Below are 14,096 nucleotides of genomic sequence, written 5' to 3'. Positions count from 1 at the left end.
AAACACTACAATCAATAGCAAAACATGCAGTGTTATCAAATGCCTAAGGAATATTCGCGAAAATAGACCACGTCCTAGACCGTAAAACAAATTTTAGCAGGCATAAAAGAACAGAAACCAAATAGTGCTCTCTCCCCACAGAGCAGCGTGGGCCGCGTGAAGCCCACAACGCCACCGGTTCAGCCAGGACAGCCACGGACGGGACCCAGCACGCAGTGACCCACAGCAGGCCGACCCCGGCGCTGATAACCACGCAGGGCCCACGGCGGGTGCTATAAATACCCAAACGGCCCTTGGCAGCAACGTGTTCCCACCCCTGCAAAGAAACCAACTAGAAATAATAGCAACGAGCCAAATCAGGAAAACCTCCACAAACACGCAGAAACTGTCCTACCAAGCAAGGCCCGAGCGCCATGTTTGAATACCGCGTCCCCTCAGAATTCCCCGCCAGAACCTGAGCCCCGTGGCGGTGTCGGGAGACAGGGCCTCTGCGATGTGACCGGGTCACAAGAGCTCTGCCCACGTGACCGGGTGGACGCCCTCCTCCTGAGAAGCCTGCGGGCCAGGCCTGCCCCTCCGCCCACGGGGACACCGTGAGGCAGCATCCAGGAGGACAGCCCCGTGCCAGACCCCAAGCTGCAGGTGACGTGGGTGCTCCGGCCCCAGAGCCGCGAGCAGCCCTTCCGTCACGCAGCAGGGACCCTGTCTCGGGCTGCTGCTGTGGCGCAGCCAACACCAGCATCCGACGGGGGCGCCGGCTCAAGTCCCGGCCATCCCACTTCCCATCCAGCCCCTGCTCATGCGCCTGGGAGAGCAGCAGAGGACGGCCCAGGTGCCGGGAACCCTGCACCAACAGGGAAGACCGGGGAAGCTCCTGGCTTCAGCCTGGCCCGGCCCCCGCCACTGTGGCCATTCCAGGAGGGAGCCAGCAGGTGGAAGATCGATCCGCGCTCTCTCTCTCTTCTCTCTGTTTCCCTGCCTCTCCCTCTCTCCCTGTAACTCTGCCTTTCAAATAAATAAAGTCTTAAAAAAAAAAGAAAGAAAAAGAATTTACCCCATAAGCCACCCTGTTATAGCAGCACACACAGGGGAAAAAAGCAGGCCAAAGGGGAGGAGAAAAAGAATTAAAAAAAAAAACAACACAGGGAACTCAATGAAAATGGAATGACAACACATCAGGCCAGTGCGGCACAGAGAGCTGAGCTGCAGCCTGCAATCCCGTATCGGAGCGCTGGTTCGAGTCCCGGCTGCTCTGCCTCCAATCCAGCTCTGCTGTGGCCTGGGAAAGCAGCAGCACATGGCCCACTGGGCCCCCGCACCCGTGCAGGAGACCAGACGGGGCTCCTGGCTCCTGGTCAGCCTGGCCCAGCCCCAGGGGCTGCAGCCACCTGGAGAGTGAACCAGTGATGGAGGGGCTCTCTCTCCCTTCAACTCCGCCTTTCAAATAAATAAGCAAATCTTTTTTAAAAAAATACAACATATCAGGCCCGGCGCTGTGGCTCACTTGGCTAATCCTCCACCTGCCGCGCCGGCATCCCATATGGGCGCCAGGTTCTAGTCCCGGTTGCCCCTCTTCCAGGCCAGCTCTCTGCAGTGGCCAGGGAGTGCAGTGGAGGATGGCCCAGGTGCTTGGGCCCTGCACCCCATGGGAGACCAGGAGAAGCACCTGGCTCCTGCCATCGGATCAGCGTGGTGCACCGGCCGTGGCGGCCATTGGAGGGTGAACCAACGGCAAAGGAAGACCTTTCTCTCTGTCTCTCTCTCACTGTCCACTCTGCCTGTCAAAAAATATATATACATACAACAGATCGACACACGCTAAAGCCGCGCTGAGTGGGAAATCCGCAGCACTAAACGCGTCCATCAGAAAGAGGAGGGAGCTCCTCGCTCAGGGAACCAGAAAAACGGCAGCAACAGAAAAACCCAGGCGAGCCGAGGCAGCGAGGAGCGGAGAGCGAGTGAAAGAGTTACAGTGTATCTTGGTGTAAAAAAAAGTTTGAGATTCACGCAGTTTTTCACAATACACGCCTTTCATGACTTCTTTCTTCTTGTGTGTGTTTGTTTGTTTGTATCTCCCACCTACAGACTCACTCCCCAAAGGCACACACGGCTGAACAGCAGCAAGGCAAAGCCAGAGCCCAGAACGCCATCTGGGTCTCCCTGACGGGTGGCAGGGGCGCGCCGAACCAGGCATCACCCGCCGCCTCCCGGGAGCTGGAGCTGGAAGCAGGGCCGGACTCAGGGGTGCAGGCGGCCAGGGCCCTCGGGCCGCGAGCTTTCCTTGTTTACGTGAGATTGACTTATTCATGTGAAAGGCAGAACTTAGAGACAGAGACCTTCCACGCACTGGCTCACTTCCCAAACGGCCCAGCAGCCACAGCCGGGCCGACTGAAGCCGGGCGCCTCCTCCCGGTCTCTCGGGCAGGTGCAGGGCCCAGCCCGGGGCCGTCCTCCACCGCTTCCCGAGGCATCAGCAGGGAGCCGGCTCTGAAGTGGAGCAGCCGGGACTCGAATAGGTGCCCACTAGGGGGCCGGGGCCGCAGGTGCTGGCTTTACCGCTGTGCCACAACAGCCCGGCCTTCTGAAAGACCCCTCAGGACTTCAAACCTTTTTACACCAAAATAAGCTTATTTTAGCTGCACCTCCCGTGAGCTTTTCCAGTTCCCTCGCAGGAAGTCAACACTTGGCTGTGCGGCTCAGCGTTCCACCGGGAGCCGCCCCGGGGAACTGGGCGGGGCACCCACACCCCTCAGTGCTGTCTCCTTAACTGCAGGTTAACATGCAATTCTCAGAACAAAATATTTAGATCTTAAAACTAGCCAAAAAAAAAAAAAAAAAAAAAACTAGCCAAAGATCTTGAAGCTCCTTTTGGAAGAGACCTAGCCACCGAGTCTATAAAGAACGCCCGCTGGGACTGGCGCTGGGTTAAAGCCGCCACCTGCAGTGCCAGCGTCCCACATGGGCGGCAGTTCAAGTCCCGGCTGCTCCACTTCCGATCCAGCTCCCTGCTGTGGCCTGGGAAAGCAGTAGAAGATGCCCACGTGGGAGACCCAGAAGAAGCTCCTGGCTCCTGGTTCAGTCTGGTCCAGTCCTGGCCATTGCAGCCATCTGGGGAGTGAGCCAGAGGATGGAAGACCTCCGTCTCTCTTCTCCTCTCTCTGTATCTGTGCCTTTTAAATAAACAAAATGATTAAAAAAATATTCTGCACTCAATCAGGGTATGATTTTACAGCCCGCGAGAGCACGCACAGGGGCCACAGGCAAGGTCTCCACGTCACACACGGGGCTGTGTCGGCGCTGGGGCCTGCAGCCAGCTCCCCACGGGAACCGCTCCGTGCAGGCAGCCTTCCCAGAGGCCCCCACTTCACACCCCACAGGAGGCACTGACCATGGCCCCCGAGCAGAGGCTGGCCTGCAAACCCAGATCTGAGACGCGTCACCCCCAGGACACACGGAGAAAGACCCCAACTGGCATCAGCCATTCAGGGCACTCCAGATCGAGCCCTCCCGACCGTGTCACGGCTCAGCGAGTTGAGCCGTCACGCGCCCGCCCACATCCCATATGGCCGCCAGCGCAACTTCTGATCCAGCTCCCTGCTGATGGGCCTGGGGAGCAGCGGAAGGCGGCCCAAACCGGCCAGGCTCTTGGAACTTCCGCCCTCGACAACGTCATCAGCCCCTGAATGTCCCACCTGCCCTTGGCCTCCACCCACGCCAACCTTCCCAGAACACCCTCAGCACCCCACCTACTTAAAGTCTTCCAGACACACAGCTCCACCGTCCGAGAAATCCCCACCAGCCTGAAGAGCTAACAGCCCGGCCCAGACTCTTCCCCGGTAATCTCCTACTATTTCAGGCCACAAAGCCTCTGCCCCAACAAGCTAATCCACTCAGCACCCCGCCCCCGCTGAGGGAGGCCGCCCCCTCGCCTCCGCACGCGACCACCACCTCTGGAGCACCGGGCGCTCTGGGCAGCACTGTGGTGACGTCACCGTCACCCTCGAACTTGGACCATCTCCTGTCCGTAGTGTGCAGCAGCAGCTAAGCAAGGAAGGAGACCACATCATAAAATTCTCCCTTGCATGTCCTACAGCGCAAAGACCGGCACACAGAGGGGCCAGAGTATCCCGGGTTGGATGAAGGCAACACCGGCTCCACCCTGGCCACCCAGAGCAGATGAACACTGAAGAGGGGCCGGCGCCGGGCGCTCGGGTTAAAGCTGGTTCTAGACCCGGCAGCTCCACTTCCCATCCAGCTCTGCTGCGGCCCGGGAGGGCAGTGGAGGACGGCCCAGGTCCTTGGGCCCTGCCCCCGCGTGGGAGACCAGGAAGAAGCTCCTGGCTCCTGGCTTTGCATCAGCCCAGCTCTGGCCGTTGCGGCCAATTGAGGAGTGACCTGGCAGATGGAAGACCTCTCTCCCTGTCTCTCTCTCTCCCTCCCTCTCCCTCTCCCCTCTCTGTGTAACTCTCTCAAATAAATAAATAAATCTTTAAAAAACAATAAAAAGTGTTCCGGGGCCGCGCCGTGGTGTAACAGCGCAAGCCTCCATCTGTGACGCAAGCATCCCGCACGGCCCAGTTCCGGCCCCGGCTGCTCTCCCCCACCCAGCTCCCTGCGAACGCACTGGGGAAGCAGCAGACGCCCAAGTCCTGAAGCCCCGCACCCACGTGGGAGACCGGGACGGAGCTCCTGGCTCCCGGCTTGGCCTGGCTCAGCCCCGGCTGTCGCAGCCATTTAGGGAGTGAACCAGTGGAGGATCTCTCCCCCTTTCTGCCTTGCAACCCTGCCTTTCAAATAAATAAGTCTGAAATAAATAAGTCTAAAAACAAACAGAAACTCTGAAAAGAAATAACGCGTCCCAGCCACTTTTCCCAGTTGGCACGTATCTGGGCACCATGCACTGGGCACCGGGCACCAGCCCAGGCCTCAGCGTGGTGCCCACACGACGGACAGCAAAGGCCCTGCTGCCCAGACCACCGGGGGCCCCAGAGTGTCCGGCGGGGCTCAGCGACCTGCGGAAGTGCTCTGGAGCCCCCGCCAAACACCAAGTCTGAGCCCAGCCCGAGAGGAACCCATTCCAAGCTACCATCTAGACTCAGACACCGACCACCTGAACAAGTCAGCCGCCCACTAAAATCCCTGGCGACGCGGAGGCTTGGCCCCTGTGCTCCCAGGGAGGCCGGCAGCAACAGGCGGCGGCGCCAGTTCTGGAGCTGGCACGGGGCCCCGAGCACAGAGCGCATCTGACCAAATGTCACCACGACCAAACGTGGCGCCCCCAACGCGCCATGAAGGGCTCCCTCCTGCGGGTCACAGCCAATGGGTCTCACTGCCCACGCGGCGTCCGTGCAGCGAGCCTGCACGGGGACCCGCCCGGCCGCAGGGCCCCCACAGCCCCCCTGCAGCCTGCTTTCCCACTCGGTGTTTAAGTCACTCCGGCGAGGGAACGCGGGGACAGGCAGGGGCCCGGCAACCCAGCGCGGCCAGCGACGGCGGGCAGGCCCGGCTGGCCGTGGCCTCACTCCAGCCCAGGGCGCTGCGGTAAGGTGAGAAGGCTGAACCGCGGCCAGCGGCTCCAGGGCAGCAGGACAACGGCGCCCAGACACAGCAGCACCCGGCAAGCGGCGGAGTTGACGCCGTCCTGGACAGAACGCGCAAGCCAGCACCCCGCGCTCCCAAGCCCCTGGGCGCACGGCAAAGCCGGCGCAGCCCGGTGAGGAGGTGCGCCTGCAGGGCCCCTGGCGGCCACAACCCTGCAGCCAGACGCTGGAGCGGATGATTTTCAAATAAGTTATTCCCAAAAAATAAATAAAACAGGAGCTCCCAACAGGGAGGGGGAGGGGACCTAAAAATACACGCGCAGGCGGCCCAGAGAGACCAATAAAACCGCAGCTCTTTCCACACGGCCTGTGCCACGGCCCGGCTGGCGAGCGCGGCCAGAGCCTGCCCTGCCGACACGGCCGCAGCCCTGGGGACGCTGCGGAGGCCACGCCAACAGGAGGCACCTGCAGCCCCCACCCCGGCGCGGCCCGCAGCCCAGCCCACAGCGGTCACTGGTGAGACGGCTCAGCCACTGGCACCGCCACAGCCCCCACACGGCTGCCGCCAGGCGTCCAGGCCGAAAGACCCGCGACCAACGGGCTGGACACGGCTGCCGCGCCGTGGGGGGCACCCAGCAGACTGAGAACGCGGGTCTCCGGGGGGCCGCCGCCGGCACCCCCTCGCCCAACAGTGACACGCAGCCATCAGCAGAGCCGAGACTTTCTGACCCCCGAACTGGAGCCTCCCAAATGTGTAAACTCGGAAGTCCTGAACGCAGGGCGGCGCTGTGCACGGTGGACGGAGCCCCTGCCTGCAGCGCCGGCAGCCCACACGGGCGCCAGTGCAAGTCCCGGCTGCTGCACTTCCCATCCAGCTCTCGTCTGTGGCCTGGGAGGGCAGTGGAGGCGGCTCCACGTGCTGGGCCCTGCACCCGCGTTGGGGGTCCGGAGGAAGCTCCTGGCTCCTGGTCGGCGCAGCTCCGGCCGTTGCAGCCATTTTGGGAGTGAACCAGCGGGTGGAGGACCTCGCTCTCTCTCCCCCCCTCTGTAATTCTGACTGGCAAATAAATAAATCCTTAAAAAAACTCAATTTAAAAAAATCGACAGCTGCTCCCTGCTGACACAGGCGCCCGGCGGCGGAAGCCTGGACGGCAGCTCCGAGGCCGCGGGGCTCCTGCTCCGCTTCCGCGCCGAGTGCCCGCGGGGAGCCGTCGGTGCCCAGCTCGGTGCCTGCAGTCACGTGTCAAAGACCAGGGCGGTCCAGGACAGGAACCTCCGGGGGACGCGAATCCCGCACCGAACCTCACGGCCGAATGCAACAAACAGAAACCCAAACAGCGGGAGCCTCCGCCCGCCCCCCACGTGAACCCTGAACACCCGCAGGGAGCCGCCCGGAGGTGCCCGTGTGCCAGGGTCCAGGCGGCAGCGGGAAGCCAGGGGACCCGGGGAGCCCAAAGCAGGGCTCAGAGGGCAGAGCCCCCACCCACCCCAGGGACCCAGGGGGAACCAGCAGCCCCGGGGCCGCGTCCAAGCCAGATGTCGGCGGTCACTGCCGGCCCGTCCCCCTGCACGGAGTACACACGCGCCCCGCGGTCCCGCGATCCCAGGACACGCGCGCGCCGAGCAGGTCCAGCCACACCAGGCCGGCACCCACGCTGTGGACTGGCCCCGTCCAGGAGGCCACACCAGGCCGGCACCCACGCTGTGGACTGGCCCCGTCCAGGAGGCCACACCAGGCCGGCACCCACGCTGTGGACTGGCCCTGTCCAGGAGGCCCAAACCCGGGGTAGGCAGTGCACGCTGGGTCCCCCAGGTCGCGGTCCCGCCCAGCCCCGCTCGGCGCCACGGACGCCTCACCCCCCCCACGAGCTGTCAGACCAGCGAGGCACCGCTCGGCCCAGGGCTGCCAGGCCCTCCCGCCCCGTGCTCCCGCCCGTCAAGGGGCAGCCCGCGGCCTCCGCCACCAGGAGCGGCTCCCTGACCGCACCAGGGCAACCGCGGCACAAAGGCCGGCCCTGCCCGGACCCGCCCCCCGCCCAGCTCGTCCTGCATCAGCCGCCCCAACTCCCCCTCCCCCTCCCCCTCCTGCTGCTCCCCCGCCCACAGCTGGAGCCACCCAGCACAGCCCCCCCCCACAGCCGGGGCCACCCAGCACAGCACCCCACACACAGCCGGGGCCACCAGCAGACCCCCCCCCACAGCCGGGGCCACCCAGCACAGCCCCCCCCAGTCCAGGGCCACCCAGCACAGCCCCCCCCAGTCCAGGGCCACCCAGCACAGCACCCCCCAGTCCAGGGCCACCCAGCACAGCACCCAAGACGTACAGCACAGCCCCCAGCCCCCGGCCCGCTGTCCTCGGCCCCACAGCCCCGGACCCCACAGCGCCCAGGCCGACGTCTTCGGCCGCACAGCCCCCGACCACATTAGGGGGCCACCCAGCACAGCCCCGGGACGTACAGCACAGCCCCAGCCCCCGGCCCACTGTGCTCCGCCCCCAGCCCCGGCGCGCTGTCCTCGGCCCCCAGCCCCCGGCCCGCTGTCCCCCGGCCCGCTGTCCTCGGCCCGCTGTCCTCGGCCCCCAGCCCCCGGCCCCCAGCCCCCGGCCCGCTGTCCCCCGGCCCCCAGCCCCCGGCCCGCTGTCCTCGGCCCCCAGCCCCCGGCCCGCTGTCCCCCGGCCCCCAGCCCCCGGCCCGCTGTCCCCCGGCCCCCAGCCCCCGGCCCGCTGTCCCCCGGCCCCCAGCCCCCGGCGCGCTGTCCTCGGCCCCCAGCCCCCGGCCCCCAGCCCCCGGCCCGCTGTCCCCCGGCCCCCAGCCCCCGGCGCGCTGTCCTCGGCCCCCAGCCCCCGGCCCCCAGCCCCCGGCCCGCTGTCCCCCGGCCCCCAGCCCCCGGCCCGCTGTCCCCCGGCCCCCAGCCCCCGGCGCGCTGTCCTCGGCCCCCAGCCCCCGGCCCCCAGCCCCCGGCCCGCTGTCCCCCGGCCCCCAGCCCCCGGCCCGCTGTCCCCCGGCCCGCTGTCCCCGGCCCCCAGCCCCCGGCCCGTGTCCTCCGCCCCCGGCCCCCGGCCCCCAGCCCCCGGCCCGCTGTCCCCGGCCCCCAGCCCCCGGCCCGCCGCCCCCGGCCCCCAGCCCCCGGCCGTGTCCTCCGCCCGCCGCCCCGGCCCACCTAGGCCGTACGCCTTGGCGCAGATCCACTGCAGGTTGGCGGCGATCTTGGCCCGCGCCGAGTCGTAGCGGTCCAGCGGCACGAGGTCGGCGGCGTCCGGCGGGGCCTCCATCCTCCTCCAGCCCTCGGCGGGGCGGCCGCAGGCGTCCACCATCCGCACACAAAGGCCAGCGCCGGCCCGGCCCGGCCGCAACAAAGGCGCCGCCGCCCGCAGCGGGCCCGACGGGCCCGAGCCGCGCCGCCCCGCAGCCGGCCGGCCCGGACGCTGCCCTCACAGCCGTGGCCGCCGCGGCCGCGGGCGCTGCATGCCGCGGGCGCCGAGCAGGCGAGGGGCGCCGAGCGCGGCCGGCGAGGTGGCGGCGGGAGGGCGCGGGCCGGGGGCGGGCGCGGGCCGGGGGCGGCGGCGGCGCGTGCGCGGCCCCGAGGAGGCGGCGGCTGAGGCGGCGACCAACCGGCGGGAGCGCGCGCTCCGCCGGGGACCCGCGCAGGCGTAGTGCGGCTCCGCCCCGGCCCCGCCCCCTTTCCGCAGGCGCCGTGGGCACGTCCGCCCCGCCCCTCCCCGCAGGCGCAGTGGGTGCCGCCCGCCCCTTCCGCGGCGCAAGGCCCGCCCCGGCCCCGCCCCTTCCGCAGACGCTCGCGCGCCGGCCCCGCCCCCACCGCGGCGCGAGGCCCGCCCCGGCCCCGCCCCTTCCGCAGACGCTCGCGCGCCGGCCCCGCCCCCTCCGCCGGCGCCGGGACGGACCGGCTCCGGGGGCAGCGCCGCAGGCACGGCCGCGGCCTGCTGGCGGGGTCGTCTCCCTCCCAGGCCGCCGTGCCAGCCGGGGGCGCTCGAGCCGGGACCCCGACGGCCCCAGGGCCCCCTCAGCGGCTCCCGGAGCGGGGGTGGCGCGGCCCCGCGTCCGCCAGGTCCGCGCCTCGTGGCCGCGCGGGGCTGGGGCAGGCGGCGCCGGGCACCGTGAGGTCGCCTCCGGGGTGGGAGCGGAGCGGAGACCCCGAGTCCGGGGCCCGGGGCGAGGACCCAGCGGGGGGCGGCCCCTGGCACCTCGCTGGACCTGCGTGGTCAGTACCGCCCTGCTCCCAGCCCGCCGTGGCCAGGGCCTGGTTTTGGTAGAAGCAGCCCCGAAGCCCCCGGGCCTGCGTTTGGGGGCAGGGTTTTTTTCTGTGACTTGACTTCCACGCGAGGCCAGGAGCCCCCGTGGGCGGCGGGTCGGGGTTGGGAGCGGAGTCCCAGGCTCTGTGAGTCGGGGTGCGGGTGTCCCCGTGCGCCCGGCTCTCCCTCCAGGGGCGGAGCTGTGACCAGGGGCAGGCGGGGAGCCGGGTGGACAGTGTGACAGAGGGGCGCTGGCCCCGTGTCCTCGGGCAGGGGCCTGCTGGGGAGACCCCTCACCTACACACGCGCGCCGCCGCCCTGGGTGCAGAGTGGCCTGGGGGTGGGGGCTCGGCTCGGTCCACTCCCCGACGCCCCGGTCAGAGAGGGGCCCTCAGGCAGGCCCCTGCCCACCTCGTCCCATTGGGACCCAAAGGTGTGTGTCCCCTGAGGATGGGGCAGTCACTGGGGACCGGGGAGCGCTTCGCCCTTTGGGCAGCGAGCCAGCAGGGGGGAGGTGTGTGTGTGTGTGAGAGAGACAGAGAGAGAGAGAGAGAGAGAGAGGGAGAGAGTTACACCCCCAGGCAGGAGGGGGCTCCGCTGCGGCCGGCCCTCGGCCCTGGCCCCTCGGCCCCCGCCCCAGCCTCCCGGCGCCGGGGCTGGCGTCCCCTCGGCCCTGGCCCCTCGGCCCCGCCCCAGCCTCCTGGAGCCGGGGCTGGCGTCCCCTCGGCCCTGGCCCCTCGGCCCCGCCCCAGCCTCCCGGCGCCGGGGCTGGCGTCCCCTCGGCCCTGGCCCCTCGGCCCCGCCCCAGCCTCCCGGAGCCGGGGCTGGCGTCCCCTCGGCCCTGGCCCCTCGGCCCCGCCCCAGCCTCCCGGAGCCGGGGCTGGCGTCCCCTCGGCCCTGGCCCCTCGGCCCCCGCCCCAGCCTCCCGGAGCCGGGGCTGGCGTCCCCTCGGCCCTGGCCCCTCGGCCCCGCCCCAGCCTCCCGGCGCCGGGGCTGGCGTCCCCTCGGCCCTGGCCCCTCGGCCCCGCCCCAGCCTCCCGGAGCCGGGGCTGGCGTCCCCTCGGCCCTGGCCCCTCGGCCCCGCCCCAGCCTCCCGGAGCCGGGGCTGGCGTCCCCTCGGCCCTGGCCCCTCGGCCCCCGCCCCAGCCTCCCGGAGCCGGGGCTGGCGTCCCCTCGGCCCTGGCCCCTCGGCCCCGCCCCAGCCTCCCGGAGCCGGGGCTGGCGTCCCCTCGGCCCTGGCCCCTCGGCCCCGCCCCAGCCTCCCGGAGCCGGGGCTGGCGTCCCCTCGGCCCTGGCCCCTCGGCCCCCGCCCCAGCCTCCCGGAGCCGGGGCTGGCGTCCCCTCGGCCCTGGCCCCTCGGCCCCGCCCCAGCCTCCCGGAGCCGGGGCTGGCGTCCCCTCGGCCCTGGCCCCTCGGCCCCGCCCCAGCCTCCCGGAGCCGGGGCTGGTGTCCCCTCGGCCCTGGCCCCTCGGCCCCGCCCCAGCCTCGCGCCGGGGCTGGCGCTCCCCCCTCCCTAAGATGTAAGTGCGTGCTCTAGCTGCTCACTGAACCCGGCTCCGAGCGGGCAGAGCGGCCCCCCGGGACTGGGTTCGCGGTAGGGACGAAGCCCGGGCTCCCATGCCGTGTCCTCAGTGGTGCCGGCCTGGGGGTGCGTCAGGGCCGGGCGCCTGGGGGTGCGCCAGGGCCGGCTCAGCGGTGCTAGGAAGGGGAGGAGCTTCCCGCCCCCCACGCCCCCCAGGTTCTGTGGGGCGCAGGCCGAGGGGTGGGGCCAGCCCTGTGGGGGACGAGTCCAAGCGCCTGCTGTGTGGCTACCGCCCGCACGCGCTACTCCGGGGCCCTCGGCGCCCCGTGCGAGCCTGCAGGGGTTCGAGCCTGGTGTGCACCGAGCTGGCTTCAGCTCTGGTTCCGTAAGACCCAGCGTGGCCTACTTTGGGGTTCTGAGGAATTCGTCGACGTGTGGCCCCAGTGGAATGTCCCCCGTGACCCGTCCTCGTGTCCAGCCTTCCGGCCCCGGCACAGCTGGGCACGGTCACTAGAGCAGGGTGGGGCGGGCGGCGCCCTGGAGTCCTCGGAGGGCGTGGTGGGCCGGGGCGGGCACCCGGGCTGCAGGTGTGGGGCTCGGGGAGCACGCACACGGTCACGTGTGTTCCCGGCTCACTGCCAGTTCCCACGCGTGGTGCGTTTCTATGACAGCGTTTCCAGTGGCGTGGCTGTCCTGGGAGGGCTGCGTGGCCAGCACCCTGCCCACCGCGAGGCCGGGCACCGCCCCTGGCTCCGTCCGTGGGGGCCGAGCGTCTGCACCTGCAGCCGGCTCCGGGGGCCCCCAGAGGCACAGACACCCGGGAAGAAGGCCGCCGCCACCTGCCCCTCCAGAGAGCCAGCAGCTGGGCCGGGGCAGACGTGGCCCTGCGGGGGTACCGGCGATGGCTGGGGGGGTCCGAGGCAGCGTGGAGAGAACTCGGCCGCAGGCGGCGGCTGCTCCCCCCAGCACGGCTGGGACCACCCAGCCGCCAGGTCCTGCGCCCCTCCTAACAGCCTGAGGGCGGTGCACCCCGCCGGGCAGGGGCCACACACACCCTCACCGTTCCCTTTCCCTCCGGGGCTCCCTGGCCCGGATGGACCGCGGGTGTCAGCGCTGGGGAGCCATCGGCAAAGCCAGGGACCAAACATGCCCGCTGGGGGCTCGGGCGGCGGGCGCCCAGCCGAGGGGCACTGGGCTGTGTCTGGGGCTCGGGCAGGAGGCCCCGGCTGAAACCGGGCTGCACCCTGGCTCTCCGGCCGGGGCGGGGGCTGGGCAGGCCCTCTGACCACTCCTGCCTCGGTGCTCCTGGCTAGGATGGCCCAGCTTCCTGGGGGAGGCGCGCTGGCACGCGGGCTGTGCTTACGGGACTGAGCGTGTGCCAGGAAGAGGAGACAGCGTGGGGGCGGAGCTTCCTGCCACTGGGCAGTGCTGTCCAGGAGGCCGCCGCGGCAGTTACCGGGGGCGGGGCTCGGCGTGTGGCACGCTGCTTGAGACGCCGCTTGGACGCCTGCATCCCGCATCCAGAGCCTGGGCCGTCCCGCCTCCGCCCCCGACTCAGATCCCGATAGCGCGCCCGGCGAGGCTGGGCTGTGTGGAGCCCCAGTGTGGACAGGTGTCGGGGCCGTGGGGGCCGCAGCTGGGCACTCTGGGTGGAGGGCTGTGGGGGCTCCTGGGCAAAGCCGCCTCTGCAGGCGGCCCCCGCCTCTGCCTGTTACCTCCCTCCCACTCAGCCTAGGGGCCGAGCTGGGCTCGTGGGCCGGGGCAGAGAGGTGCTGCGGCCGGCCTGCGTGGGCCGGGGCGCCGCCGGCTCCCCTAACAGCTGTGCCCTCTCCAGCACCTCCTGTGTTGTCCCGCGTCTACCACCACGTGCACGCGGGGTGCCGCCTGCCAGCTGGCACGCGCTGCAGTACCACCAACGGCCACGCGAGGGCAGGCTGGGGACCAGGCCCCCCTCTCCGCCGGGAACCACAGCCCACCAGCCCGGGCAGGGCCCAGGGTGGGCACACGAGGCGGGGTCCCTACGGCGGCGCCACGGTGGAGGGGCCTCCTCTCGGGCCGGGAGCGCGCGCGTGCTGTGAACACCGGGCAGTACGGGGAGGTCACGGCCAACCGGTCAGGCGCTGCTTGGGTCTGTCGGGCACGCTGGGCTCTGGGCCGGAGCTGCGGGCAGGGCGCCCCCAAGGCCGGGCGCCCGGCTCCACTGCGGGGCGTCGGCACAGGGTCCCAGCCCAGGCCGGTGGCCCCGCCGCCTTTTCCCGAGCTGACACCTGCAGGCGGCGCGGTCCAGCCAGCCTCCCTCCGCCGGGGCTGGACGCACCAGGGCAGGGCCCTCCTGGGGGCTCTGCTCGTCGGCAGAGCAGGGGGAGCCGTGGAGGGCACAGGCAGGCCAGCTCGGCTTCCGGAAGAAGCCGCCGTGCTGGGGGGGGGGGGGGGCGCTGGCAGTGCAGGAAGAGAAAGGCGGCCCGGAGGCCGGAGCACTCGGCATCAGACTGACCGCGACGGCCCCCCAGAGCACCCCTCACCGCAGGGCGGAGCGCGAGGCGCCAGCGGGGCGGGGGGGGGGGCGGCCGGGAGGCAGCAGGGATGCTCCGGTGGGGCCCTGGCGCCCAGAGACCCGGATGGAGCGCCCAGCTTCAGCCTGGCCCAGCCCTGGGGGCGCCTGTCGCTGCCTTCCAGACAGTGCGCGGTGCACAGCCGTGCGCCCCCCAGAACGTACGGCTGTGACGTCAGCCCCTGCACTGCGTCAGCAGCGTGAGCTGGGTCGGCTCCCGCTGAGCCGTGTCCT

The 14,096-nt window shown here is 70.2% G+C and overlaps 1 protein-coding gene across 5 annotated transcripts in view; it reads right to left on the bottom strand.

The window, feature by feature from the left end:
• Nucleotides 1–9,136, bottom strand: part of CAMSAP1 (calmodulin regulated spectrin associated protein 1) — a 56,188-nt gene extending 47,052 nt beyond the window's left edge. For 2 of the 5 annotated variants that reach the window (XM_070059223.1, XM_070059218.1), the window contains exon 1: nucleotides 8,700–9,053. In XM_070059223.1, the coding sequence (XP_069915324.1) occupies nucleotides 8,700–8,853 (154 nt within the window). In that variant the 5' untranslated portion in view covers nucleotides 8,854–9,053. Of the gene's footprint in view, nucleotides 1–3,750; nucleotides 3,842–8,699 lie in introns of those variants that run through there. The other 3 variants (XM_070059231.1, XM_070059240.1, XM_070059234.1) reach the window with 3 other exon arrangements.
• Between the last annotated feature and the right edge of the window lie 4,960 nt (nucleotides 9,137–14,096).

The sequence above is a fragment of the Oryctolagus cuniculus genome, chromosome 1, assembly GCF_964237555.1.
Source record: "Oryctolagus cuniculus chromosome 1, mOryCun1.1, whole genome shotgun sequence".
NCBI lineage: Eukaryota > Metazoa > Chordata > Mammalia > Lagomorpha > Leporidae > Oryctolagus > Oryctolagus cuniculus.
The sequence above is the reverse complement of the archived record's forward strand: the minus strand, read 5'-3'. Positions and strand labels throughout refer to the sequence as shown.